Source organism: Blennius ocellaris, assembly GCF_963422515.1.
Source record: "Blennius ocellaris genome assembly, chromosome: 1".
Classification (NCBI taxonomy): domain Eukaryota; kingdom Metazoa; phylum Chordata; class Actinopteri; order Blenniiformes; family Blenniidae; genus Blennius; species Blennius ocellaris.
In genome coordinates this window covers 9,924,880-9,950,810 of record NC_137650.1, presented here as the reverse complement: position 1 = coordinate 9,950,810, position 25,931 = coordinate 9,924,880, and the positions used below count along the sequence as shown (strand labels likewise).

Below are 25,931 nucleotides of genomic sequence, written 5' to 3'. Positions count from 1 at the left end.
CTTCACCCAAGATGCCGCCGATTGAGACAGAACCAGACACACCAGAAACGATGAGAGTTCATTACTCTTTGATTCTCAAAGATATGTTGTACTTCAGCTGGGAATGGGTTTGTACACAGTAGCTCCACGGCTCTGATTTCAGTCCAAACCATTGTCAGTCATCATTATCCGACGCTCCTGGTGAGCGGCCAGGAGCGGCTCCAAGCGGGGACAGAAACAGGAAAGAGGTAGAGACTGACTACAGACAAATACACCCGCAGAGACCCTTTTTTTTTTAGTGGGGGGGGGGGATTTAGTATTTATTGGCCTGTAAACTTGGAACCACATGCTGGATCCAATGTTGCTGAGTTAGAGTGCTAAAAAGAAGTGATTGAAATATTTGTGCCTCCTGAGAACAAAATGGGGCGAAGCACTGACTTCTACTTTGAAGTCAAGCAGAATATCGATGGGAAAATTGTTTATTGTGTTGATTGGATGTGCCACGCGCCGACCGCTGCTTCGCCGTGCCACACAAATCGGGCTGTTCTGTACCTGACCATGGGCCCCCATTTCAGTCATAAAACTTCTGCTCATGCACCGAAAGTTAAAGCTCTTTTGTTACCTTCGCTGAATGAGGTAGTCTTCCAAGATATCCAGGCAGCGCACCATCTGGGAAAAGATGAGAACTTTGTGGCCTCCTGCCTTCATCTTCGGCAGCAGTTTGTCGATGAGGACCAGCTTCCCTGCCGACTGCACCATAGCCTGCAGGTGGAAGTCGAAGGCAGTGGGGCTGTACACTTCCCTGAAGTCTTCTAGGATCTTCTCTTCTGCCCCTGACGGAGGAAACGCGAAACACATCAGCAATACTGCGAATCACAAGCTTCGCATGTATGCATACTTCAATGAATTTCATTCACTTATGCAGATTTCATATGTAAAAAAGAAGCTTGTTGATAGCAGATGTTTAGTACTGGATCAGGCATCCGAGCTTCGCTCGTGTCTCTGTTCCGGTGAGCTGCTGAACGGCCTCCTACCTTTGATGAGGTAGGGGTGGTTGCAGCACTTTCTCAGTTCCATCATGGTGTTGACCAGGTTGGGCATGTTTGCCTGGCCAGCTCCTTTGGACAGGAACGAGAAATTCTTCTCGAGGATGGCCCGGTAGTACTTCTTCTGAATGTTGGTGAGCTCCACCTCGATGATGGTCTCCTCTTTGGGAGCCAACTTCTTCTCCACGTCCTCCTTCAGACGACGCAGCATCATGGGCTTCAGGATGGCCTGGAGCTTTTGTACCTGGGGGTCAACGAGAGCACGACACAGTTACAGTGAGCACCGCACACGACGCCGGCTCCCAAATACACCGGTACAGCGGTGAAAGATGCGAAAGAACAGAACAAAACCAGCTCTGACACATATTGTGAACAAGCATGTGTTTCATAACCACACTGAGTGGCTGAGACATAAAACTAAAAGTAGATATCATGTAATATATGAAGAATGGCCGCGTTAACAACATGAGACTGTGACAATAACTCATCAGCAGTTGCTTGTAGATCATTTTCATTTATAGCTACTGTACAGAAAAGCGGGATTGTGGGATACTATTTGCATAATTTAGATGATTCATTCAGACGTGAAGCACTTCCAGTTATACATCAAATGTAGCTCTTAAATCATGAGGCGCTGAAGCTACAAGCAGACCGCTGTACTGTTTTACTTACCGTATTTTATTTCACGCAGTAACACAATTCCCATATCATGGGTCGTGCTGCAGTACAGCATCACAGCTCAGTAACTGCTACGCGCCGAGGATCGGGCCGGCTTTGCACAACCAGCGTCTTGTACCTTTGTACACAATCTGCACAACAAACTGTTGTGCGGTGAAAATACTCCTCCTGTGTGCACCAGCAGCTTTTACTATGAAAAGGATTACACGTTCCCATTGGCTTCTAGATTTAATGCCATGTGCTGAGGACTGGCTGTTCCAAAGATTTCAACTTTCAGCCTCACACTTCTGTTGAGATTTAATGGTCTTTCCTTTGAGCATTTCTGTAACTCTGCTGGCTGGGGATGAAATGACACACCGCCCTTTGCAGAATGAGGTGTGGAACGAACTCTTTTGTGTGCAGTTGCCTCGATATGAGGTCCAACAATGAGCACCGTAATAACCTATTATCTCTAATCATAATCCAACATGCGCTGGACCTGTGTGTCTCACTGCGGCCTACTTCAAGGACACCATCCACACCACAAGGATCTTTAAATGTATGCAACACTATACGACCATGTCCTATTTCCTGCTATTACATATAATTCAACAACATGGAAAGAAGTCTTTATTTGACATCTAGGCCATTAAAAAAGAAGAAGAAAAAAAGCATCAGATCTCTGTTGACTGACTCGATCATTTTCCAGCATGTCCTCTCTGACACTAAAACATACCTGCTCTTCAGTCTTGAGGTCTCCAAACTCCTGCATGAAGGTGTTTTCAGAGGGGAAGCGTGCCGGCTCCAGGAAATGGAGCAGGCTGAAGAGCTCTTCAACCGTGTTCTGGAGAGGAGTGCCCGTCAGCAGGACCTTGTGTTCCTGAGATGATGAAACGAGCGTTCAGATTCGATATCAGTACGCGTCTCGGTCTGCTTTGCACCGACAAACGTCATGGGACGCTTCACTTTCCCAGCTGAGGGCTTATTTACCAGGTTCATGAGCTTGAAGCCCTCGAGCAGCTTGCAGTTCTTGTTCTTGAGACGATGGGCCTCGTCGATGATGACACACCGCCACTCGATGGCGTTCAGTTCAGGGCAGCCTCCCAGGATCATCTCAAACGTGGTGATAACTGCCTGGAACCTGTAGGCACCTCGTATCGCACGGCCCTGGGAACGAAGTGTGGGAGAGATGGTGAGAGACTTCACAGGCAACACGTTTATGTGCGGCAATAAATGACATCTGTTTGACGCCGAGCAATTCCAGATGAAACGACAAAACCTCTTTATTTGGTTGATGACACACAACTTTGTCAAGTTAGTGCCGCACTGATCACTAGGTCATCACAGGGTTAACGCACAAAGATCCACAGTCTACACTGGAGAAGACACAAACACACACCTACGGGCACTTCAGAATCAGCAGTTAACTTAACAAGCATGTCTTCGGCTTGAAGAAGACGCCAGTGAAAACACATCTCTCTTTGTTGTAACAGGCTTTTAATACACAAGTTAAGCAGAATGTGTACTATTCCAGACCGGGGCATGCAGAATTTTGACAGAGCATCGGACTTTAATGTATCTGTGTCATTGTAAATGCATCATAAAAATAAACGCTATCGATACACGCATATCTGAGCAGTGAGGATGTAAGTATGCACCTTTTTGCGATGCAGCAGTCTACAGTAGAACCAGCACCTGCTCGTGAGTCGTCATGCTGTTTGTTTGTTTGTTTATTTGTTTGTCTGTCTGGGGAGGCTTTGCATTACCCCGCCTCTCCATTTGTATCTATTGCCTTGACAACAGCCCTCCAGGGATACTCAGTTATCCAGTAACCCCCCCCCCCCCCCTCCCACAGCCAGCCAGCCAACACTGCTGCTGTAGAGGAGCCACTCTCTCTGATATGCCTGAGCAGCGCTGACAGAGAGCGAGCTTCCCTTGGGGGCTGCTGTGACATCACAGGCTGCCTGGGAGACAGCCTGGTGGCGGCATCGCTCTGTTCTGCTCTCGCCCGCCTTAATTCCTCCTACGGTTCGTCTGAATACTAAGAGGTCCTAACTGCCTGCTGTGACACATCACATGGCCTGCCAGCCGCAGAAAGCCTCTTCCCAAGGCTCACTAACTACCTCGCAGCCTACATATTGTCGGGATTTCAGCTTTCTGGATTCTCAACACATCTTTATCTCAATGAGAACAAGGTAGGCCTCCTGAACAGATGTGTTTGTTTTCGGTCTTACAAATTCCCCCCCCCCATGTTTCTTTCCTTCCTTCACTATCGTCCAACTCCCTACAGGTGGATTTGATCGTAACCCCGTGGTGAGTGATCCGGCTGCATAAGCTACCGAATTTTCAACTGTATCTGGGCTTTGTGGTGCACATGGTAATCAAGCCCTGCCTGGCTTTTCAATAGCCGACTCTTATTGTTGTAAACGAGCCTCCCGTTTTGAAACGTATCATTACATTACTCACAGGATTTCATGTTGCTGACACAGTGCTGCTGTTGTCTAAAAGGCCTTGTGATTATTTTAATCGAAGTGAATCACTGCTTACCACTCTAAAGGTAAGCCTGGCAGTGGTGCTTCGCTGCTTCAAACAGGAATGATTGCGGGTGTCAGAATGAACCAAAAGGCCTCTCAAGCCTCATGAGCCTCTTTGTGTTGGATAAGTGAAACAGGCTGGACGTCACCCCCGTCTATTAGCAACCGATGCTTGTCTGGCTCCTCAAGGCTATTCTCAAGCCAAAACAGCGACTGTGCAGACAGATATCTTGCACACAAACACACATAGACACATCATTTAGGGGTAGAACCAATTGTTGCACTTACATCTGACAAATTACCGACTTTTTTTTCCTTTCTTTCCTTCTACACTGCTCAATCCCACTTAAAAGTTAAGGGTCACTAAAACCAGACTCCAGCTGTTTACTAATCCATGACATTACAAGCCCCGAGGGACAGACAGTCACACACAGTTACAGACAGAAGTCCTTGGTAGAGCAGAGCAAGCTCTGCTTGAGGAAGAAGGAAGGGTGGCAGTCAGGCAGCTTATCAAGGCTCGCAGTTTGGCATTGATGGCCTACAGGCCATGCAGGATACAATGACAAATGTGAATACCTCAGCTGTGCCCATGGTGTTCACGCCTCAACCAGGAAAGGTCACAATTTAGAGTCACCAATTAGCTTCAAATGCACATTTGGGACTTTGAGACAAAATCAAAGTATTCAGAGAAAACTCACGCACAACAAGACCATGCTCGCCACACAGAAAGGCCTTCAAGTGCAAAGCAGACTCACACCACGGGCTGGCTTTTGTGTTTTTCGAGAACAAAAAAAAAACCCTCCCAAAAAAACCAGTGTTGTATAATATAAGGAATATGTTGGACTCTGCCCAAGCAATAAATATGTAAATCACATTAAAGCCACCACATTGAAATAGGAGAATTGGAAGGTGCCTCTATCTCATAGCTATTTCTAAAATGAAAATATATCAGTTTTTATGAGCTCGTCATCTCTAAAACATGCACATAAAAACATCCATGCGCAGCGCTTATTTACCTGCGCATCCCTGAAATGCATCTCGTACTGCTGGAGCATCTGCCTGCTGACCATGCTTCCATGGTAGACGATAACGTTGAGGTGGGTCCAAGTGTGAAACTCGCGCTCCCAGTTGGCGATGGTGGAGAGCGGGGCGATGATGAGGAAGGGCGCCTTGATGCCGACACGGTGGATCTCCTCCAGGAACGTGATGGACTGGATCGTCTTTCCCAGGCCCATCTCATCTGCCAGGATGCAGTTCCGTCTGTCGCCAGGCAAGCCGCGGGGGTCAGAAAGGAAAAGGTGCGGAGACAGGCGGGGTACAAATAAATAAAAAAGAGAAAAAAGCGAGAAGAAAACAAAGACAGTTGTGAAGCCACAGGGTTACATTTGTGTGCAAATATGACGACGGAATCCTGGTTTGTAAATCCGGGTGGGTACGGATGTTTAACTCCAACTGCAGCACGGAGCATTACGTTTCCATATTTCCGGGAGAAGGTGGTGTGAATTTATCACGAGGAATTTTTCGTAGCGTGTAATATTTCCTCGGCTTGTACACACAAAGTGGAGTCGCAGTCGAATCGGGACGCGAGCGAAACAAGTAAATGTGAAAATCCCATGATACTAAAGAAATACACGGCAAACAACGGAGGAGAAAACATCAGCAGCAGCAGCAATAACACACCAAAGATATGAGATACAACATAATGGCAAATGCAAGTGCTTTTGGCTGCGTGGTTTACTCCGGCAAACCATTTATTCAGCTGTCCAGTGGGTGGGGGTATTATGTCTTGATGCTAATTGCAATGTGCAGATATTCCCACTGGCCTCTTAAGCAGCTCTCTACTTTTGATGAATCTCTCTGCGTAGGCATACACAAACTCCTGCATGCTCGCACATAACAAAACCAATTCCCAGGGTTAATGCGAGCGCACTGACACCGTCCACGCCAGATGTACTGTGCACCCCTGCTTTTTGTGAATGTGGGCGAAGAAAAGCAATTGCTGTTGCAGCAGTGTGCACCTCGACAGGAAATTTGACTCTCCTCAAAGGGCCCAACCAAATAACGTGAAGACCGCCCAATCTCGGTGTGGTACACACGCACGCACACACACATACACACAGGGGATACAGAACAGGATATGTCATTCATTATTCATTATCTGCAGTCGCAAATGCAGCCGGAGGGTTCCTGTTGAAATACAAAATGTTCGCATAGGGGGAAAAAAAAGAATCAATCTAATATACTGATGGATGTTTCTGCTATTTAGCCTTCAATTATCATCACAAGCAGGAAACTACATAAGTCCTCAACACCTCTTAGTATAAAGCAAAACAAAAGCACCACAAACTGCATCACAGCGCAATTAATTCATCAAATCATGCAAAGCTGAATATTATCACTATGACAAATCGGTATAAGTGGTTGGTATGGACTGTGGCTTATTCCTCAGTATGTACAGGCCTTACGCAGGAAGGTCCTTTGGTTTAAAAATGTCTCCCTGTGGATCACTGGCTCCACGGTGGGCCTGCACAGGCATTCACACGGTGTTTAAACTGACCTGTTGTACCAGTTGAAGAGGAGCCAGTTGACTCCCTCGAGCTGGTAATCCCTGAGGCTGTTGCCGTTCCTGTATTCCCTCGACTGTTCCCTCTTCTTCCACAGATTGGCAGGAGGCCGCTCCTGAGTGACACAAATTAAAAAAAAAAAATGTTTCAATGCAGGCAGAGGAGTTTAGGTTTGAGTTAACGTTTAACAGTATACTCCTAATTTCGTGCAGGATCGTACTGCTTCCAAGAATCAAGACTGACTTCAGCTTAAATGAATCGGAACAAAAATACACAATTTATTTGTGTATCCTTCAGTGTTTCTAGTGCTTGTCAGGCGTATAAAGAGAAAAACTGTCGAATTGAAATGGACAAAGGGCCTGTTGAACCAGCAGAACTGATCAGGTGACTGAAAGTGAAAGTATGAAGTTCCTTGACAGGAAAAAGAATACCCTTCAAATGACTGATTGAAGGTGAATAAAAATCTAGTTAAATCTCCACAATCCAAAGCGTTTTCAACTCCGGTGTTTATCTTGCCACGCCACGGAGCTGTGCGAATAAAGAAGAATAAGGAGAGACGGAGGCACCAGCGAGCTCACGCTCGCATAACAGTAGCATCTAAATAATGCAGTGTCAACTACTGTCGTATACACTGAAAGGCCTTAAGTACTTGTAGAGGAAAAAACACTGTAAAAGACTGACCTGTTGAGAAGAAAAAAAAAAAAATAACAGCGATGCAAAAAGTGGATTTGGCACAGGAGAGCGAATACAGTGAGGCCAGATGGCGCGGTGCAGAGTCTTAGTAGTTTAATTTACAGAGTGTTTGAGGGCTAAATTAAACTTCTAACATGTTTAATGCCACATGGAAAACATAAGAGTTAAACTTAGGTCTGTTTAAACTCAGTGTATTATTTGTTCACTTGCGTTCAAAAAAAGAAAATCCTTTAATAACAACAGAATGTAGTCTTTTCAAGAGAGGAACTGATCACTGATTGCGAACTGACTGACGGCAGACGTTTGTCTTTTAAGCTTGTTCACTCCACTGAGCGACTGCCACCGTCCTCAGAGTTTTGTGCTGATGCTGCCAATTAATTTCACCATACAGTCAACGTTTGAAGGTGCAGTGTAAAACATTTGCTCAAAAGAGAATCTGCTATATCTACCAGTGAGCACCCTTATTAGCACTTCAAACTACTGGCAACAAAAAGAAAACAAATATATATATTTATATATATATATATATATATATATATATATATATATGCACCGCGGTGTATGAGCACAATGGAGGGAAGAGAGAAACAGGGTGTTAACTGAGGAATGCAGGTGGGGATCAGCTTACCACCCGGCGAGAGTCTGGCTTGACTGCCTGCAGCTGCTCAAACTCTTCAATCTTGCTCTGATCCACGTCGTCTTTCAGCTCCCAGGTGCTGTCTTCGTACGGCAAAGAGCACCACTTCACCAGGTAGTACACCACTTCCTGCAGCAGGTAGAGGAGAATTAACGCTGGAAAAGACGCAGAGCGAGGCCAAGCTTTGCTTTTATAATGTTAAGAAAGGCTGCGAGGAAGCCCATTAGGATGGCCTTGGGGCATTTCTAAGATACAAAGGCACTGCGAGACTGGAGAATGTACTGAAAGGAATAAAACCACACGGAGAGGAGGCAAAAAAAAAAAAAAGAAAGAAAGATGCAGAGGGAGGGTTTGGGTGAGGGGAGTGTGGTGGAAGCATGTTCAGGAACACGAACCACATGCATATTTCTCATACATGTAATTAGAAAATGAAAGAGGATTCCCTTTACCTCGCCGGTGTCTTTGTCCTCACAATACGACACCTCCAGCACTCTGTCTACCTCGACATAGTCTGGGTTAAACGGGTCCTCCTCCATCTGAGAGACGCACAGAGGAAGACAAAAGAGAGAGAGAGAGAGAGAGAGAGAGAGAGAAATAGGAAGGGAGAGAATCAACCTAAGTGCCCACTCACCATCTGGAAACGGAGATAAACATCAGTACTGAGCCCATGAATACATTTAAATACATGACGTCTCTGCCCACACAAACTAAAATACAAGCTGCTTCATACATTCACGCGTGGCGGTTGCGTATCGGCGACACCAGGCCAGGTACACGCTCGGCGAGAAAACCCGGAGCCGCAGCTCGTAGCGTTTTGTCCACGCGGGGACCGTTCACAACAGGTCACGGGTGCACAGACTTACATCGGCGAAGAAGAGCGCCCTCTGTGCTTGTTTTATCTTAAAGCGTTTGATCTTCTGCTGAATCCTCTTGTCTTTCACCAGCTGCTGCTCCGTGGCCCACTCACAGTGTAGGTAGGAGCTGGCAACACACACACACACACACGTACAGGCAATCAGACACAGCAGAGAAATGGTGCCTCTGGACAACATCTGGGACAAGTAGTGAGCCGTGCTGGTGTGACCGCAGGCTGCAGATGTGGTCACAGAGTCTGTGACATTTTTGATCCGCGTCATCGTCTCGGATGAGGAGATGTGGCTGACGACGAATTGTCTGACACGCATAATAATAATAAAAAAAAAAGGTCTAAATACTCATTTTCAAAATCTCTCAAGCTGATGATTTGCATTCAGAGCTGATTTTTTTAATTTATTTATTTATTATGATTTAACAAGAGATGATAACACAAGTAACAATACCGAACGCTGTCCCGAGGACATCTGTGATGTTTGCACAATTTTCACAAAGCCTTCAAGACATCTGCCTTCTCTTACTTATTTTTTCTTTTCATTATCTAATTATAGATTGCATTTTTTTGCTGTTGTAATTTAGGAAGATCAGTGAAATATCAATTTCTCAAAAAGTGTCTGCGAGACTGAACAATAAACTTACTAGTTTTTGTATTTGACAAAAAACTCCTCCACTTCCACCACCACTCCCGGTGAGACCTGCAGAGTAAAAGGTTAACATGATCAGCGAAACGACCCTCATTTGGTTTACAACACTGCCACAGAGAAAAGCGACTCGTCTTAAATAGCGCACTGCACAAACGATCTATCAGACGGGGTTGATGAATAGTTCCCCTGAAGTAAGCAACTTCATTTCAAAGGCAATTCTCATCATAATTGTACAGCAATTTACTTTTCAATCAATGAAACCAGTGACACTCAATATTAATTACCTCCTTCTTAACCACACGAGAAGACATGATTTTGTCAACAACTGCAGCGTCCTCTTCACTGGGATTCTCCTGCAAAACACAAAACAATTAAGGCTTAATTACACTGATCACCTATACTGCATTTTGCTTCCGTTCTCCTTTTCCTGTATGTTTTTGCAGGTGGTGTGTGTGTGCGTGTGTGTTTTTATGTATGGATACAGACAATTATGCAAAAAAAAAAAAAAGTGGGGGAATGTATGTTTGGTATAATATTGCTTTGTTCTTTGTAACTGCTTGTTTGCGATTTAAATGATGATGCAGTTATCAGGAATATGCATTTGTAGGGTTAGCAGCAGACCCGAGAAAGTGATTTGTGGTCATGAACAATCTGGAAATTCTTCTGCGCTCATATATCGTTTGCTGTTCTTGATTCTTCTGGTGCCTGAGAGGAAGCTCTCAATACGGGGATATCAGTTCCCATGAGACCCTCCCCAGGGATTTAGGCTCCACACTAGTGTGAATGTAAAATTGTTCGATCTCGTGCTCATCATGCATTAACCAGTAATTCATAGTTGTATCTATGTGTACTTGTATAACTAGTCCTCCAGTCAGAATCATCAACGTGTGGTTCGGTTTTCTTATCTGTTGTTTTAACTTGAAAACTAAATATTAAAACAAAAAAAGTGCACATAAATCACTGTCTGTGATCAAACTCTGTCCTCCACCGCAGAGCGAGGCTTATCAGACTTCCTCCATATTGTGAGTGAAGAGGATGAATGACCTGCCAGCAGACCTGACCTCAACTCAACTTTGAACATTTGAGGGATGAGCTCAGGAGTGTTATTTGTGTCTGAGAGACCAAAATGAGGAAGAGGAGGAGGAGGAGGAGGAGGAGGAGGAGGAGGAGTATTGATTATGGCTCCTCCACCTTCCTGCTTAACTGTTAAATTGCCCATATGATTTTTTTTTTTTTTAATTGATTTCAATAAATAAAGAGTCATCAGCTATGAGAAGCTGTTTGGCAGAGGAGATTTGGCCATTTTGTTTTGGAAACATGTCCTCAGTTCTGCTGCTCATCCAGCAAATGCATCCTCCTTACAAATTAGGCACTATTCGAAAACCAACGCTGTAACTTATTTTGCTGACAAGCATTGACGCAACAAAGGAAATATGCTTGTAATTATGTTGCATTATTATCTTATTATTATTATCTTGCAAAAAATCAGGGGAAAAAAAATGTTTTTTTGTTTTAAATAGTTTAACTATATTTGCCTGTTCGAGCTTGTTATGTTCTTTTTTTGGGAAAAATTAAATAAAAGATGTTTCCCCACAATTCTCCAGAGCGTAAAGCCGTCTTACAAGTTTTCCCAAACACAAAATCAAATCGCTACCAAACGAAGGATGGCGGACTCTAAATGCCTCGCTGCAAATTTGCGAGTGTGGATTATTTTTTTACAAAAGAAAGTGACGAGGGAGACTTGGAAAATGGCAGCCAGTGTGCAATATTTGTACAGTATTTCTAGAACAATGTTTTGGAGCAGGTCCTGTCTTCACAGTACGCCTCTCCAATTTCCTCGGCTGTTGCATCCAAGCAGTCGAAAACAGGCAGCGGCGATGCGTCGTCAAGTCTCGGTAATGGGCGTACTGCAGGGGGTCCTGGGCAGCTCGTCACAATGTGTTGGTGAGAAGAACAGCTGTTCTGCACTTCACAAAGCGTGTAGTCCCGTTACTCTTCGCAGAACGTGTTGGTGGTTTTTCACCGCGCGAAGTGAGGTCTGCTGCACAATATTTATGTGGACCATTCGCCACAAAGAACCCCCCCCCCCCCCCCCCCCCCCCCCCCCCCCCCCCAAGTCAACAAACATCGGAAAGATTTATCAGCAATGAAATTTATACGGCCACACTCTGCACTCCGGAGCGGTATTTTTCCCATTAATTCAGTTTTTATTCTCATTTTTTTTTTTTTTTTAATATACGTGGAGCCAGAGTTACTTACTACAAACAGTTGAAGAGCCGGTTCCTTGGACGCTGCCGTGTTGCTTTTCTTGGCTTTGACTATAACCTTGACTTCCTCATCCGACAGCCGGGCCTCGAGCTCTTCAGCGTATTTCTTCCTCTTCACCTGGCGATTGGATCGCCTCTTCTGGGAAAGACAAGAGTCAAAGAGAAGCGCATTTATGGAATCGATCCAGACTGAGCAGCCGCTATGGGAGCCGTTTATCCGCCGATGGATCGTCTTGAATTCATGCCTACTTGCGTCCTCATTACGCAGGCGAGGGTTCCTCGTCGCGGCGCTGAAACCAAGTGCTCCTCGCTGCGTATTAGTAAAAAGCAACAGTGTCGTTCCTGGATGCGTGTGCATTTACTGAAGTGACCTCAGCATGGCCGTAAACCCCAGAGAGAAGCGAGAAGAAACACAGTGTTCTTTTCATCAGAACTCATGATTTACTCTCAAGGATCTGCGTGTCAGGCCGCTCTCGGCGAACATAAATTCTTCTGTCCGCGCTTTCAGTAAATGAAGCAATAGTGTTGAGACAGTTTACTAGCAGTTATCAATCAGTCCGCTCGCTCATGTTGATCCTGAGTGTTTCGATGAAACACATGTAAAAAAAACCACAAGCTATTGAGCCTGTCTATTTTCTATTAATGTACTTTCTGCAGTTGATGGAAATCATGAATGACGAATGAAAAATTCATGTTCTCTTACATTTATTATGATGATACTGGCTCTTCAAAGCTGCAGGTCAGGACTTAACATTAGCCAGAAAGACCTTTTCAAAATTCACTAAACACTGTAGGAAATACACACAACAACAACAACGACCATGTTATTTAATCTAAGAGAAAAAAGAAAAAAAACAGGGCGAAAGAGTACTTTGAAACCAAGCCTCTTTCTTTTCCTTCCTGTCAAGCCTTTATAATTATCATATGCGTGGGCTGCTGTATCCTGCATCAATACATGAGCCTCTCCTAATGATAATATGTATGTTAATTAGGAATAAATGCCACTGAGCCAAAGTTAATTAGGTGTGCAGTATAATATCCCTGTGGAGATGTACCCTCACATCTCGCAACCCCCGAGCTGACCAGGAGCCGGGGAAGTCAGACCTGCCACATGCCACGACAACACGGCCGAACCCCCGAGGAGGCCGCACTTCTGTTCTGGCTGTCGGCTACGCTGCTTCCACTTCTGCCACAGGATCACCCTAAATGAGTCATCAGCAGACTCTTTTTAATTAAGGCCGGGGGCGCCATTTATCCAGCCTAATTATACCATAGGATGGCGTCCGAACAGGACTGAAAAGAGAGAGGGGGGGGGGGGGGGGGGGGGGGGGGGGCGGGGGGCGAGGGAGGAGACGGAGTGGCTTGTCATCCCTTCTCGTTCTGTCATGCTGCTCTGAGCAGATCAGGTCATTTGTCAGTCTGCAGAAGGAGAGCTTAACACAGAGCTGTCTTTTAACTCCGACGAAAGAAAAAGGAATACCTACAGAGGTGGCCCCTCCTTTTTGTTGTCAAAACGAGTCAGGTCGCAGAGAAAACAGTCGTAACGGTGTTGTGGTTTGGCTGTCGATCACCAGCAGGCAGCAGTAGTTTAGTGAACAAGTGAACTTGTAACAGGTAAACGCCACAGCCTAATAACCTGAAGTGGAAAAATGCTTTTCGCTTCACTGTCAGTAAACAGTTATCGACGTGAGCTTTGACATGTTCTCATGGTCTTTCACTATATTCCTGATCGGAGTCTAAATTATATTCCAACTAGAAAGTCAGGAAATAACCTGGCTGGATTGCAGATAAAACACTGTAATTTTCATTTAATTCTGTTTTCATTTGAAGGGCTTTAATTATTTGAATGGAGACGGGAATACCTGGCAGTCAGCTATCATTAATATAACAATCATCACTTTGAAATGTGTTCATTTTTGCAGATCCAGTGTGGACAACAGTTTGGAGAAATCTGTGCTCAAATGTAAGGATCCAAATGACAAAGTTGTCAGAAAAACAAGTACTGGAGTTAAGTACAGATGTCTGGATAATCATTTCAGCATCAATTACTTTACTTACCTCCGCTGACAACAACTGATAAAAACATTGTGTGTTTGTGGCCTAATTGATACCTGATGCATGGTAAAAGCATAAAACCAGACAAAACCTCTCTTACCTATTTGAACTTTTCTGTGTACTTTTGTGTGTTTTGCCAGAATAACCCTTAAATGAATTCAACAGTGAAGTAACACTCCATCCAATGATCACTGATTTGCTGAGCGCTGTAATAAAGGAACGTTTTCTGCATTCAATTAGAAGCTTTCGCATTTATATTCTGTATATTTCATTTATAACCGTCAACTAACCAGACTTATGGCGACATTTTTAATATTGTCTCGCAGGCTATTTGTTTTCAACTGCTGTTATTTGCCTCATAGTTTGGTAATCTAGGACTACATGTCCATTAATGTGAAGCAGCTTCAATCATTTCATTAGGATGTAATGGATACTCACAGCACGCCCTGTCTTCTTAACATAAATAATCCCAACTTCATGAGTCTTTAATTTTCGATTATATTTTCATGTGGAGAAAACATTGTGGCTGTAATTACTCCAGATTTGGAGAGAGAGAGAGAGAAAAAAACCCCAACCCAAAGTGATATTTCAATTTCACTGGCTGCTTTGGCAACTGAGTATATTTTCAGATGAATAATCACGAATAAAGTAGAACACAATATAATGTACAATTAAGGGTTCAAATTCCGGTGCTGATGGTGCTATTGTTAATGCTTTGACCTGGATAATAGCTCGCTGCTGTCAGCTTTGGCAACCATCAACACGGATGAAAACGTGAGAAAGCCGACCTCTGCGCGATCTAAACTCAAACTGAAGCTGCGAGGAGCCACCGAACGGAGCAGCGGGGGGCGTGAACTTCCGCCACAGCACAAATGCACTTTTGGAAGAACGGTAACGGGCTACAGACATTTACATACACATTTCACTGACGCCACACTAACACGTACAAATGTTCCCACCTGAAATCCAAGTGCTGCCTCACAGTTTGGGGTTTCATATTTCAGTTTGATGAAGTGCCGTGTCGTACAGGATTCTGAAGCATCGCGGCTCCAGATACAACGATAATCGTCTGTATGTGTTCATGTCGGTGGGGCCGAGTGTGAATAAATAGTGTGACTTACAGAGTCATCCTTGGAGCTGTGTCGAGGAGGAGGATCATCGTCCGACTCCTCCTCCGACGACTCTGGCTTTCGCTTTTTCTTCTTTCCAATCTTGATGACAATTTTCCTGAGGGAGAAAAAGGAAAAAAAAAAAAAAATCATGAATACAATGGCTAGAAAAACGTACTTCCAGGACGTAATATTCAGTGCCGTTTTGGTTTACAAAGCCTGAACAGAAAGATCAAGTCAGAAGTCTTGATAGATTGGTGAAAAGAGAATCTCATGTTTCCTTCTGGTGTCGGAAAGCGTCTGAACAGAAATATGCTCTTTAAACAGTGCGAGCACATCAACTTCTCTTTATTTCTGTTCCCAGTGCTGCATGTCGAGATCAGGTGAGACACAGAAGGCAAAGAAACACATTTTTGTAAACTGCTTTTAATACTGTGTTCACACATGGCGGCTATACAGTAGTTTGATTAAAACAAACTCGTGGGATTGCTTTGTTGGTGCAGTTCATTTATAGACGCGTGAACGCCGCCTTCATAACTCTGCCGCAAACCTCGAGGGCTCCGCTCGCTGCACAAAGAAGCAAATGTCACCACAGTTCAAACCCCGAAGACAATGTTTAAAGATATTCAAGCCAAACAAAACGTGACATATAGATTCAGATGGGCTTGATTCTTTATTGCTGTATGCACATTAGGAATGAATTCTGCTGGCTACCTTCTACAATTCCTATACGAGTGCAGGTTTTCAGCTGGTCAAACATCCATCCACTCACACAGTCATCCATTCTTCTGAACCAGTTTTTTTCCAACTGAGGGTTGCAGGATGCTCGAGCTTATCTCAATGGCAGGCCACACTTTGGAAAGGTTGCCAGTCCATCATGAGACAAAACACAGAAACATCTTGAACTGTGGAAGGACATCAGAGGAACTGACCTGAAATTGCCCATTGGTGTGAATGTGTGTGTGTGTGTGTGTGTGTGAGTGTCTGTCTATCTGTGTGTTTGTCAGATTGTCTCCAACTCCTTGCAAGCCGAATTAAAACGTTATGCGAGCGGTAAGAAACTGAAGCGGAAAGCTCAACACACGCAAGGAGAAAACATGCAAAATTCACACAGAAAGGCCCGAGCCCTAAACAGGGAAGAACGTGACTACCACACCAGAACGATCAAAACACTGCATTTAGCAACACAAGGCATTATTGTGGAAACTATGATACTTGTGTTTCATAAAAACATGAAATTCCTCATAATTTAAAATGCAGCCGAAGCGACAACGTGACCTTTTCACTATTATTAGTTCACTCCACTACAAGCGTATGCGTACACTCGGATGGGTGTGTGAGTGGGAGCTGCTTGGGTGAGAGGGTGATTGTATGTATTGCAGAAGCACGATGGATAGATGCCCTCAACAATTGGACATTCGATTGCAAACACCACGTGAAAAAGCCCTCATCAGGTGGGCGCCGGGCCGCAATAAGCTGGAGCAGCTCGAGCATTCATAGGTTATTTCTGCTGCACTGCAGTCCCTCAAACCCAGGTGCATTTGCAGCAGCCTCTTTATATTTTTCTATAAGAAAACCTCCCTGCGCGGGCTGTCAGCATGCAGCTTGTAACCCCAACGTACATTTAGCAGCTGCAGTGGAAGGATTGTGAGGAATGTTCACACTTATTACCGGTCCCACAATGACAGAGTTGAGGGCGTTAAAAAGTCCAGTCACTTGGCTCAAGCTTCCCGCCGCTCTGCCCAATCAGGCCGGTGTCACTGGAGTCCGCAAACACTGAATGTCGCTTCATACGACCCGGCTCGATGTGTGGTAAGACTCCCACCACATGAGAATGGACAATTATAGAGCTCAGACAGACTGTTAAGATACTGTAGATGCTAGATAGCAGGAACCGAAAAATATCAGCAGACTGTTAAAAAAAGAAGAAGAAGCTTTGAGTTTATTTTCTCATGTTTCATGCTTTCATACACAGTCACATATTATTTATCTGACCTTTCCCCATATATTTTCTCACCACATATGGAGGCACTTCCTATCTTGTGCTTTTCCACATTATTATCTCTTGCAAGCCACAGGCGCCAAATTCTCCAGCTTGGAGTGATCTTATACTAGTGATATATATAAAAACTCAAATGTGTTCTTCACTTATACTTGAAAAAAAATCCGCCTTATCTTCCTAGAAAGGAAACCAAAGCTCCACTACAAAGTCAGAGGCCTTATTTGGATGGACTGGTGCCGGAGCAGATACTGAACGTCTCCAGTTAACAGGACGTCCCACAGGGACTCGCTCAAACGACAATGCATTAGAGACTCTCGGTAACTGTGCACATTTCACACACTGACCAACACCTTATCCTGCTTGCCATTAAATCAGTCAACAAGCGCTTCAGGTACTGAAAGTCCACTGCACACAAACTCAGTCCCACAAAGACCATAACATCGACAGGTTAACAGTGTAAATGTACCCCATAAACAAATCACAGCCTGCATTTTATTGACAACCCCTCATCTTTTGTGTCTTCATTATTCATTTGTTTATCATGAAGCATAATGTATTTTCCTGATCCCCCCCCCCCTGATAATATGCATGCGTAACGATGGAACAATTAAATTAAGTATGAAAGAATAGATCGAGCAATCTGTTCAGTGTTTTTCCTATATTTTCCCGTAATGTTTCTTCACCCCGATAGCAGTCAATACACCAAACGCACAATAGACGAGAATAAAGAGAAGAGAAATGAGAGGCAGCCACATGCCAGTATCAAGTCCGTCTGATCGTTTCAGTACAAATTAAAGAACTGAACGGCACACCTACCTGCCCATTCAGCCCACACAATATACAGCACTTGCCTGGAGTCCTACACACAGATACTGCTGAATGTTGAAGGGCTGGTTGTAAAATACTGACAGAAGAAAAAAAAAAAAAGAGGAAAAGCTCCATCCACAGATGGAAAGAAAGGAACGAAAGGGAAACACAGGAGCCAGAAAGCATAAAGCCGAGAGAGTCGAAGGGACTGAAGACTGATGATGTGTTTCAGTTGGGCATGTAATTATCTGGCTTGTTTTGGGAGGATTTGGGATTATATTACATGTGAATAAGTCATCATGGAGTTCAATACTGCTGACAAGGGTCTGCTGCCGTTTGCCGCTCTCGTACTTTATCTCCGGCTTCGGTCAGACAATGAGCGTATGCGTGTTCCTGGCAGCGCGGCGTTGGAGGGCCGCGAGTGAGAGAGAGGGCGTTACTGGATGGATCCAAAGATCTAGTTGGGTCTTGTTGATTCCTCCGATGTCATCGAGCCGAGCTGTAATTATCAGGGCTGTTTTCAACTTCAGAATTGTCGGTGGGAATCGAGAGTTCAGTGAATAGAAGGGACGTCGTTTTTCTAGCCCACTTCACTACAGCCCGGACGTCATCAGACGTAAGCTAGAAGATTACCACAATAATGATTTTTTTTGTGGCAGAAACCTTCTTTTGTTCAGGTGTGAAATGCTTGTTTTACTACTTGACACATTATGAGCAACACTTGATGAGAGCAAAATTAAAATGTATCATCCAAGGCCTTATCTAAAGGGAGGGATTGAAGCGACGAGAAGCAGGAGGTTAAGTGAAGCACAGAGTTACAAACTCATTCAAAACCTGATCTCTGTGGAAAAAAAAAAAAAAAAAAACCCAGCCTGCTGAAGGGCTGTCCCTCCTACTGCCTCCCTCCCCCCGGATGATATTATATTCCTCAAATCCTTTTGACAATGACACTTTTTGGTTGCCACGCAACATGCCCTTGGGAGTGTTTTTTTTTGACAATGTGGGCGGTAATGTCCGTGGTGACATCACTTCCTGTGAAAAGCAACACCACTACATGTCCACATGACACTATGAATGGCTGCGAAATGTGCCAAGTCAAAGCAGCACAATGAGAGGGAGGGAGAGAAAAAAAAAACCCCAGCTGTGATGCCCAGAAAAATAGACGAAAAAGAAAACATAAGAGAAGCAACTGAACAGCGACCGAAACACAATGTTCCTTCTTGACCAAATAAAAGCTGGCTGTGATATTGGCTTTGCGGAACAGCAGTGTCACATCACCAGACAGCAGCTCGGCAGCTAACAACATATAACAGGGTGACGGCATCTCTCTGATCCCCATATGGAGGAACATGAACTGTAAAACAAGACACTGGAGGCCTGTACAATCATCGCTTGAGCCAGAGACAGGCAGTGCCGATGAAGAACACTGACGGCGGCTCCTCGGCCCCTTGGTTCGGACATCTGCTGCGTTCAAGCGCGCAATATGGGACGGTTGGAGCTCGGGATCAGGAAGAAGCACACACGCATGCACGCGAGCCGACAAAGCAAACGCCACATCTTAGTGGCGGCTCCAGCCTGTTCCACCCTGCTGTGTGTGGATACACCGGACCACCCAGGGGTTTACTAACATTGGCGCTAATGCACCAGCTCCCCGTGAGTGGATCGCCTCCCCGAAAGCTGAAATATATTAACCCAAATGACAGGGAGGAAAACTTCAGCTTTCAAATCAGCCTCTCGCCGAGAAAAGAGGCATTAAAGTGGGCTGCTTTAGTCGTCAGGGTCACAGTGAAGTCTCCCTGAGGAGAAGAATGTATAAAGAATGACAGAAATGATATCCACTGACCTGAGTTGTTTGACTGAACCCAACAGCTCGGCAGAGCTCAGAGGGAAATCTAATGTCTTCAGAGCCAGAATATAGCCGAAGCACTTGAGCTAGTAAAGTTACATACAGTGCAAATAAAAGCTCCGTGTCTGAGACTGACAATGAGACATTCAGCAACAATTACTGACAAAGTGAATGAGTCTAAACATGCGAGGTTGTTTTATGCAAACCTCTTTTGCAGCAGCCAAACGGCGACGCGTCAGAGGCAAGGAGTTGTGCAAATAATCTTTCTCTAACAAAAAAGCGAGCATGTGATACAGCCCGGACCAATCGCACAAATGTTAAAAAGCTTGTAACCGAATGGATTTGATCCAATTTTGTGGCCGCTGCCTAACGGCATAGGAAACTGTTACGAATACCGCACAAGTAAGAGCAACACTTAAATCCAAGCAGCACTGGTGAACTGAGATTCCAGTCGAGGCTCATCCTCTTGATTCGTACTCGGTTGGCCCACTTGTATCTAAAAACCAGCCATCGTGAACGGAGATGATTCAAAATCTGCCGTCTTTCGGGACGGAGCGAGGCTAAACTGGAGCCGTCTATTGTGACGACTGCTTTCTTTATTTTTCACCTGAGGATGAAATGAAATGGTGGTTTTTCTATCATTAAAACAGTAAGAGGCACAAGGAAGCTGCAGTGTTGACAGCCGTTCAATTACACTCGATTCTTGTTGACATACATTCACTCTCATTCCAGAAATAAAGAAACTTTTCTTTGAAAACATGTGAGGTGAAGATCGTTTTTTTTTTCCTTCCATTTTATTTCTGCAGAAAAATTCAACCTTGTTTTATTAATGAGACTACCAGCACCATTACTCTCAGTCCTCAACCTTCGAGAAGCCTTCACCCTCCACTCTTCCACTTCACCTTTTATTTGTACCCATTATGTGGACTCCCACCTGGAGGGTGTGGGCTGCCATTAATGTTCTTTACTGATGGAGATGAAAATGATTTATTTGCCTCCTCATCAGGATTTTTAAGAGGCCATCCTGCAGACATTCCACACATCATCTTGCATCCCTAATCAGACTCCAGCTGCCCCTGATCTGACATTCCGGAGTGAGCCGGGATGCTGGGCGACAGCGAGCGAGCTCGACTCCAAAAGGGCGAGTTGCTGCTCAAAGCTTTCTTGGCGCCCATCCCTCTATTGTGCCAACCCCCCCCCCCCCCCAATCCCTTGTCCCCCCAGTGTTGTCCTGCCCTACTTGGCATGCCGCCACTGGGAGTGTATGTGTGAGAGGTTTGGTTTTAATAGAATCACGATTGGATGGAGCTGCATAGTGGTGCTTCAGCATGTTTGTCTATCTAAAAAAAAAAAAAATGTGAACGTGTGTGACTGAGTCATCCTCAAAATTGCTGTTAAGTGAGCTGTGTGCATGTGTGTGTGTGTGTGTGTGTGTGTATCTCATCCTGCGGGGCTTATTGACACAGCAGTGCAGGTCCTTGTCAGGAAATCCCCCTTCTTATGAATGGAAAGCTATAATCTCAGTGCCACACAACTGGAAACTGTAGTAACGGCACCATCAAGCCCCCTCTCAAAGACAAACACTGTATCAGCACAGCACACATGGCCACACGGGATTTCTGCTTTACTCATTCTAACATTTCTGAAAATGGGCAGCTCGCTCACATTCTCTCTTATACACACACACACACACACGCAATCGCAAACACCCTTAAAATGGATATTTGCATGAAGACATGCAGGAGACCACAAGCACGTTGGTATATCACACGCGGGCACACGCGAACATGCAGACGTACACACCCTGTGAGGGATTAGGCAGGAAAACAATTAAAAAAAAACACACAAAAAAAAAAAAAACAGCTTTAGCTTTTTTTTTTAATAAGAAAAAAAAAAAAAAAAAGTGAAGGGGAGAAGAGATTAGACAGCCAGCAGGCAAGTGCAATAATATGAACAGCTATACACTGCAGCATATACACTAGACTTAAACCTCCATTTTCTATCATGTAATTGATCTCACAAGCACCATTTTGTTTGATATGTTCCTACTACCCTGCTGCTTTGAGGTATCAGCATATTTAGCACATGCCTGCTTACAGGAAACATTGGATGCACAGCTCCGAGCGTGATGGATAAACCAAATTCATATGATGGAGGAAAAACACAGTAAAGAGGAGGGTGTGTGGAGACTGAGAGAAAACAAAAAAAAAAAAAAAAGGGGGAGGGGGGGGAGACAAGCACGGTGCTCTCATCTGATGATTATATGGGGGAATTTTTCAGCAGGTACGCTTCCTAGAAAAAGCTTATTTCAGCCTGCAGAGATCCGCGATCGGTCAAGCCTCGCTTGAAAAAGTAACCCTTGCCTCTCCCCTGGGTGAAAAAAATGCTGGGGAACATTTTCATTTGTGCATATGGAAAACAGAGCGCATCTGAAATCTATCACTGCCTTAGTTCCACTTCATCACATCTGAGTCTTTTAGAAGATTAAAAATAGAAATGCCGGAATACACACACACACACACACACACATGGTGTACCTTTTAAAGAAATCTCTTGACCTTCCGTGGCGCATAAATTAAATTGAATTGTGTAAAAAAAAAAAAAAAAAAACACAAAAAAAACTGGTCAACCTTTCCTCTCGCTGATCGCGTATGTAATTTACCTTTCAATGACAAAAGGGCTTGGGTGGATCCGTTCATGAGTGAAAGCTTAAAAAAAAAACAATACAGCGGGTAAATTGTGATCCTACTGCAACACGAACATGAACTTTTGTGACTGGGAGGAAGAGACACGGATACAACAGATGCACTTTCAAAATCCTTCACAGAACAGTCTCCTACACTATCAGATTCGCATGTGATGTACTTTTACGCTCAAGGACATACATGAATAAAGACCTTTTTTGATGCACAACAGCTGCGGGACAAACACCTGCAGTGCTTTTTTTCCCCCCCTCCTCCTCCTCCCCTCTTTTAAACAGTTGAATCTGAATGAATCCCCAGGGTTACTTCCCCTTCCAGGAGCAACGCATAAGAGCTTCGATTTGTCTAAATGCTATTTGATCCACGCTCTGGCGTTGATAAATGTTCTACACAGTTACTCTGATTAAAGCCAGTCTATTATTAATAAGATTGAGACTTCTAAACTCGTCTCCACCAGACCAGCCTCCCATGTCTTGTTTAGTCCAAAGGAAACGTCGACTCAAATTCATGGAGCGCTTTTATGTTGAGGCATGTCCATGAAGATGCTCTCGATCGGGAGCCCTGATTATTTTCACCACATAATGTGGGAGAACGGCTCAAGGACCTACTGTACTGTATATGTGTTGGTGTTTTGTTTTTTGTTTCTTTTCTCGTTAGTGTCCTGTCCACCTGTCACGGCGGCTGGCGCATCCATATTTAAAATCAGCTGCTTTCATCCACGTTGTTCACCAATAAGACAGATTTTCCACGTGATCACATGACCCCCCCCCCCCCCCCCTATCAGTTGCTTTCCAAGCATCTGACCAAGTAACGCTGAAGGTGCGGAATCCCGGTAATTCGGCAGAAGCGATTCCAGCGGGAACGGACAAAAAAAAAAGGGCAGCAGTGACGGTACAGCGGCCTGCAGACACAGACCCTTGAGCACACAGACTAGTACGATAATAGTCTTATCTCAGGCCCCATTCTCTGCTTAAAGAACAATGCAATGGAAGGCTGAGCATGCCCTCAAACACTGAACACACACACTACCTCCAGCTTTGTGAACAGGAACACACACACACACACACACACACACACACACACCCTCGACAGAGCAGGGGCTGAAGTAATGACTTTAGTGGAAGGTTAGTACCTCTGCAGCCGAGAAGCATTAATATTTTATGGGGAAATCCTAGGTGGTGCAAGCATATGAATAGCCCTCTCCGCCCGTATGTATCTGTACGCACGGGCTCGTCTTCATCAAATTATGAGGCGGGTGCACATTCCAGTGACGTGTCAGGAGGCTGACAAAATAAACTGACAATCCCTTTTCGCTGCAGCGTCCGAATTCTTAACGTGTCAAGAAATTAATGGGTTATGTTTACAGCATGACAGGTCTGTCTGCACTCCATGCATGAGAGTGTGTGTGAATTGGACACCATCAGTCCCCCCCCCCTCCCCGTCATGGGATCATCGTCACTTCCTGCCGTCGGAGAACGTGAAAGAAATAAGTTCAAGGTGGACACCGCCACGCCCACCACAACCTTGATTCAAGTACATTTTGTTGCTTTATGCGCTTGAGAAAGAGGCCCATAAAAGGTCCATGATCAAAATATAAATGTCATCATTAAAAATTCACGGCAGCAGATGCTCCCCTCACACTGTTACTCACTGTAACAACCAACTCAGGGTTGGAATTGCTGCTGGTATGTTTGCTCCGGCAAGCTCGAAAACTTCCTCCTGTCTGACTGGCGGCCGAATGCCGTCACTCCCTGTTTTGTCTAATTTATTCACTTTGTTTCTTTTTGAAGGGGAAAGAAAAGAAAACAAAAGTGTGTAATTTCTCTGCTGAAGAGCGGTCGAAAAGAATGTGCTGAAATAGGAGTCTGCTCATAATCAGGTCATGTGCTCCCCAGGACATTATGGCAGTGCGTATGTTCCGAGTTTTCTTTTTTTTTTTCCTTTCTGTTTACATTGCAGTGTCGTAAGCCTGTGACTCCTCGTGACTCAAGGTCTCGTCTGGCCTGCCTCGGTAAAACTGGACTTGCTGGATTTGTCGCTGCACTTTAGGAGCACAATGCACAAAACCCTCGCTGTATTAGCTTGAATAAACGTGATGATTTGTGATTAAGAGGAAGACTGTTTGAGGTGTGTTCCTCCATCAACGCAGCCTGCATGGTTGTCAAGTGTTAAATTAATGTTGGTCTTTATGCTTCAGTCTCAAGGATCTCGTTTGAAAAAAAAAAAAAAAAAAAAATCTTCTCCACATTTTCACTTCTTTATTTCCTAATAGTATAAAAGCTCTTCTTTTTTTTCTTTTTGCACAAAGAATTTCAAGCTATGAATCTTCACACCTCAGATGAAATATTCACACACTCCCACAAGCCTCTTGTCTTATACAGACAGCTATATGTCATTACTACATTTGCACCATTTCTGCGCCGGAGAGAAACACGGATCAAGAGGGTCCACGTGTAAACCGACATTAGCAAGCGCCACATACTAACAGGATGTGAATGACACACATGTGACCGGCTCAGGTTGGTATCGCAGAACTCCGGTTTCCGAGGAGGACAAACTACTGTGTTAAAGAGTTACATTTGTCCTTCTTCATTGTGTCAATAGGACATTTGATGTGACTGTAACGGGTTCGGCTGGTCCAAGGTTCAGTCAACATAACGGCCGGCCAGACCACTGCACACATAATATTACTGTACTTGTGGCTAAGGTAGAGGTTAGAATTGAGCTTCAAAAGCCTTGTAAAGTGGTCTTCACTTCATACTGCGGTTTGGTTTCAGGCGAGAGCCGGTCAGAAACGAAGTCACTTTTTTAAGGTTTGAGTGTTTATAACTGTGCGTCATCGGGCAATTAAAGTGCATCGTAAATCACACAAAAGTTACAATTCACCCGTCAGACTTTACAAGGCTTTAATGAGGTTAATTAAACGCCACGTTATGGCATTAACACCAACTCCGGGCTGAAAGCATGTGGCTGTGTCAAGGAACTAAAACTTGGGAGTTGATTTCGGTTGTAAACAAAATCCCAACACAAAGACGGAAACGTGACGGAACTTTAAGCTGTGTTTCCCACGGAGGACCTTTCGAGCTAGAAAGGTAGCTTTTGAGGAGTCTGACAGCCTTTCCACCGGAGGGATCAGGATATAAATCTAGTTCAAGGAAGATTAATTTACTCCTCAAAAAATCCTTGCTCGGGGGGGGGGCTTCTACTCTCAATGTATTATAATGTCGGAGAGTGAAGCTCACATTGCTGAATGTTTCTGACTTCACCAAGCTGGCCATCCTGAGAACTCAGGACTTAAGACACAACTGATTGCTTTTTTGTTGTTGTTGTTGTTGTTGTTGCTGTTTTGTATGCCATATGACACATTCCTCAAAGGAATTCACTCCAGTTGAGAAGCGAGAGTCGTGCCTATGAGCAGGTTCAGCTGCTGACTTTCAAAGGTGTGTTCACACCTGCCAGTTCTGGTCTGATTAAAACAAACCCTGGTGTGTTTGCTCTATTAGTGCTGCCTATGGA

At 44.5% G+C, this 25,931-nt stretch overlaps 1 protein-coding gene across 3 annotated transcripts in view; it reads right to left on the bottom strand.

The window, feature by feature from the left end:
* The window catches only part of chd9 (chromodomain helicase DNA binding protein 9), a 77,795-nt gene that overhangs the window by 18,877 nt on the left and 32,987 nt on the right, over window positions 1-25,931 (bottom strand). For all 3 annotated transcript variants that reach the window (XM_080494887.1, XM_080494888.1, XM_080494889.1), the window contains 13 exons: window positions 15,071-15,176; window positions 11,887-12,033; window positions 9,912-9,980; window positions 9,623-9,678; window positions 8,974-9,091; window positions 8,560-8,646; window positions 8,102-8,239; window positions 6,774-6,895; window positions 5,233-5,476; window positions 2,673-2,849; window positions 2,419-2,562; window positions 1,014-1,269; window positions 602-812 (listed from right to left, as the gene is read on the bottom strand). In XM_080494887.1, coding sequence (XP_080351013.1) covers window positions 602-812; window positions 1,014-1,269; window positions 2,419-2,562; window positions 2,673-2,849; window positions 5,233-5,476; window positions 6,774-6,895; window positions 8,102-8,239; window positions 8,560-8,646; window positions 8,974-9,091; window positions 9,623-9,678; window positions 9,912-9,980; window positions 11,887-12,033; window positions 15,071-15,176 — 1,875 coding nt within the window. The remainder of the gene's footprint in view (window positions 1-601; window positions 813-1,013; window positions 1,270-2,418; window positions 2,563-2,672; window positions 2,850-5,232; window positions 5,477-6,773; window positions 6,896-8,101; window positions 8,240-8,559; window positions 8,647-8,973; window positions 9,092-9,622; window positions 9,679-9,911; window positions 9,981-11,886; window positions 12,034-15,070; window positions 15,177-25,931) is intronic.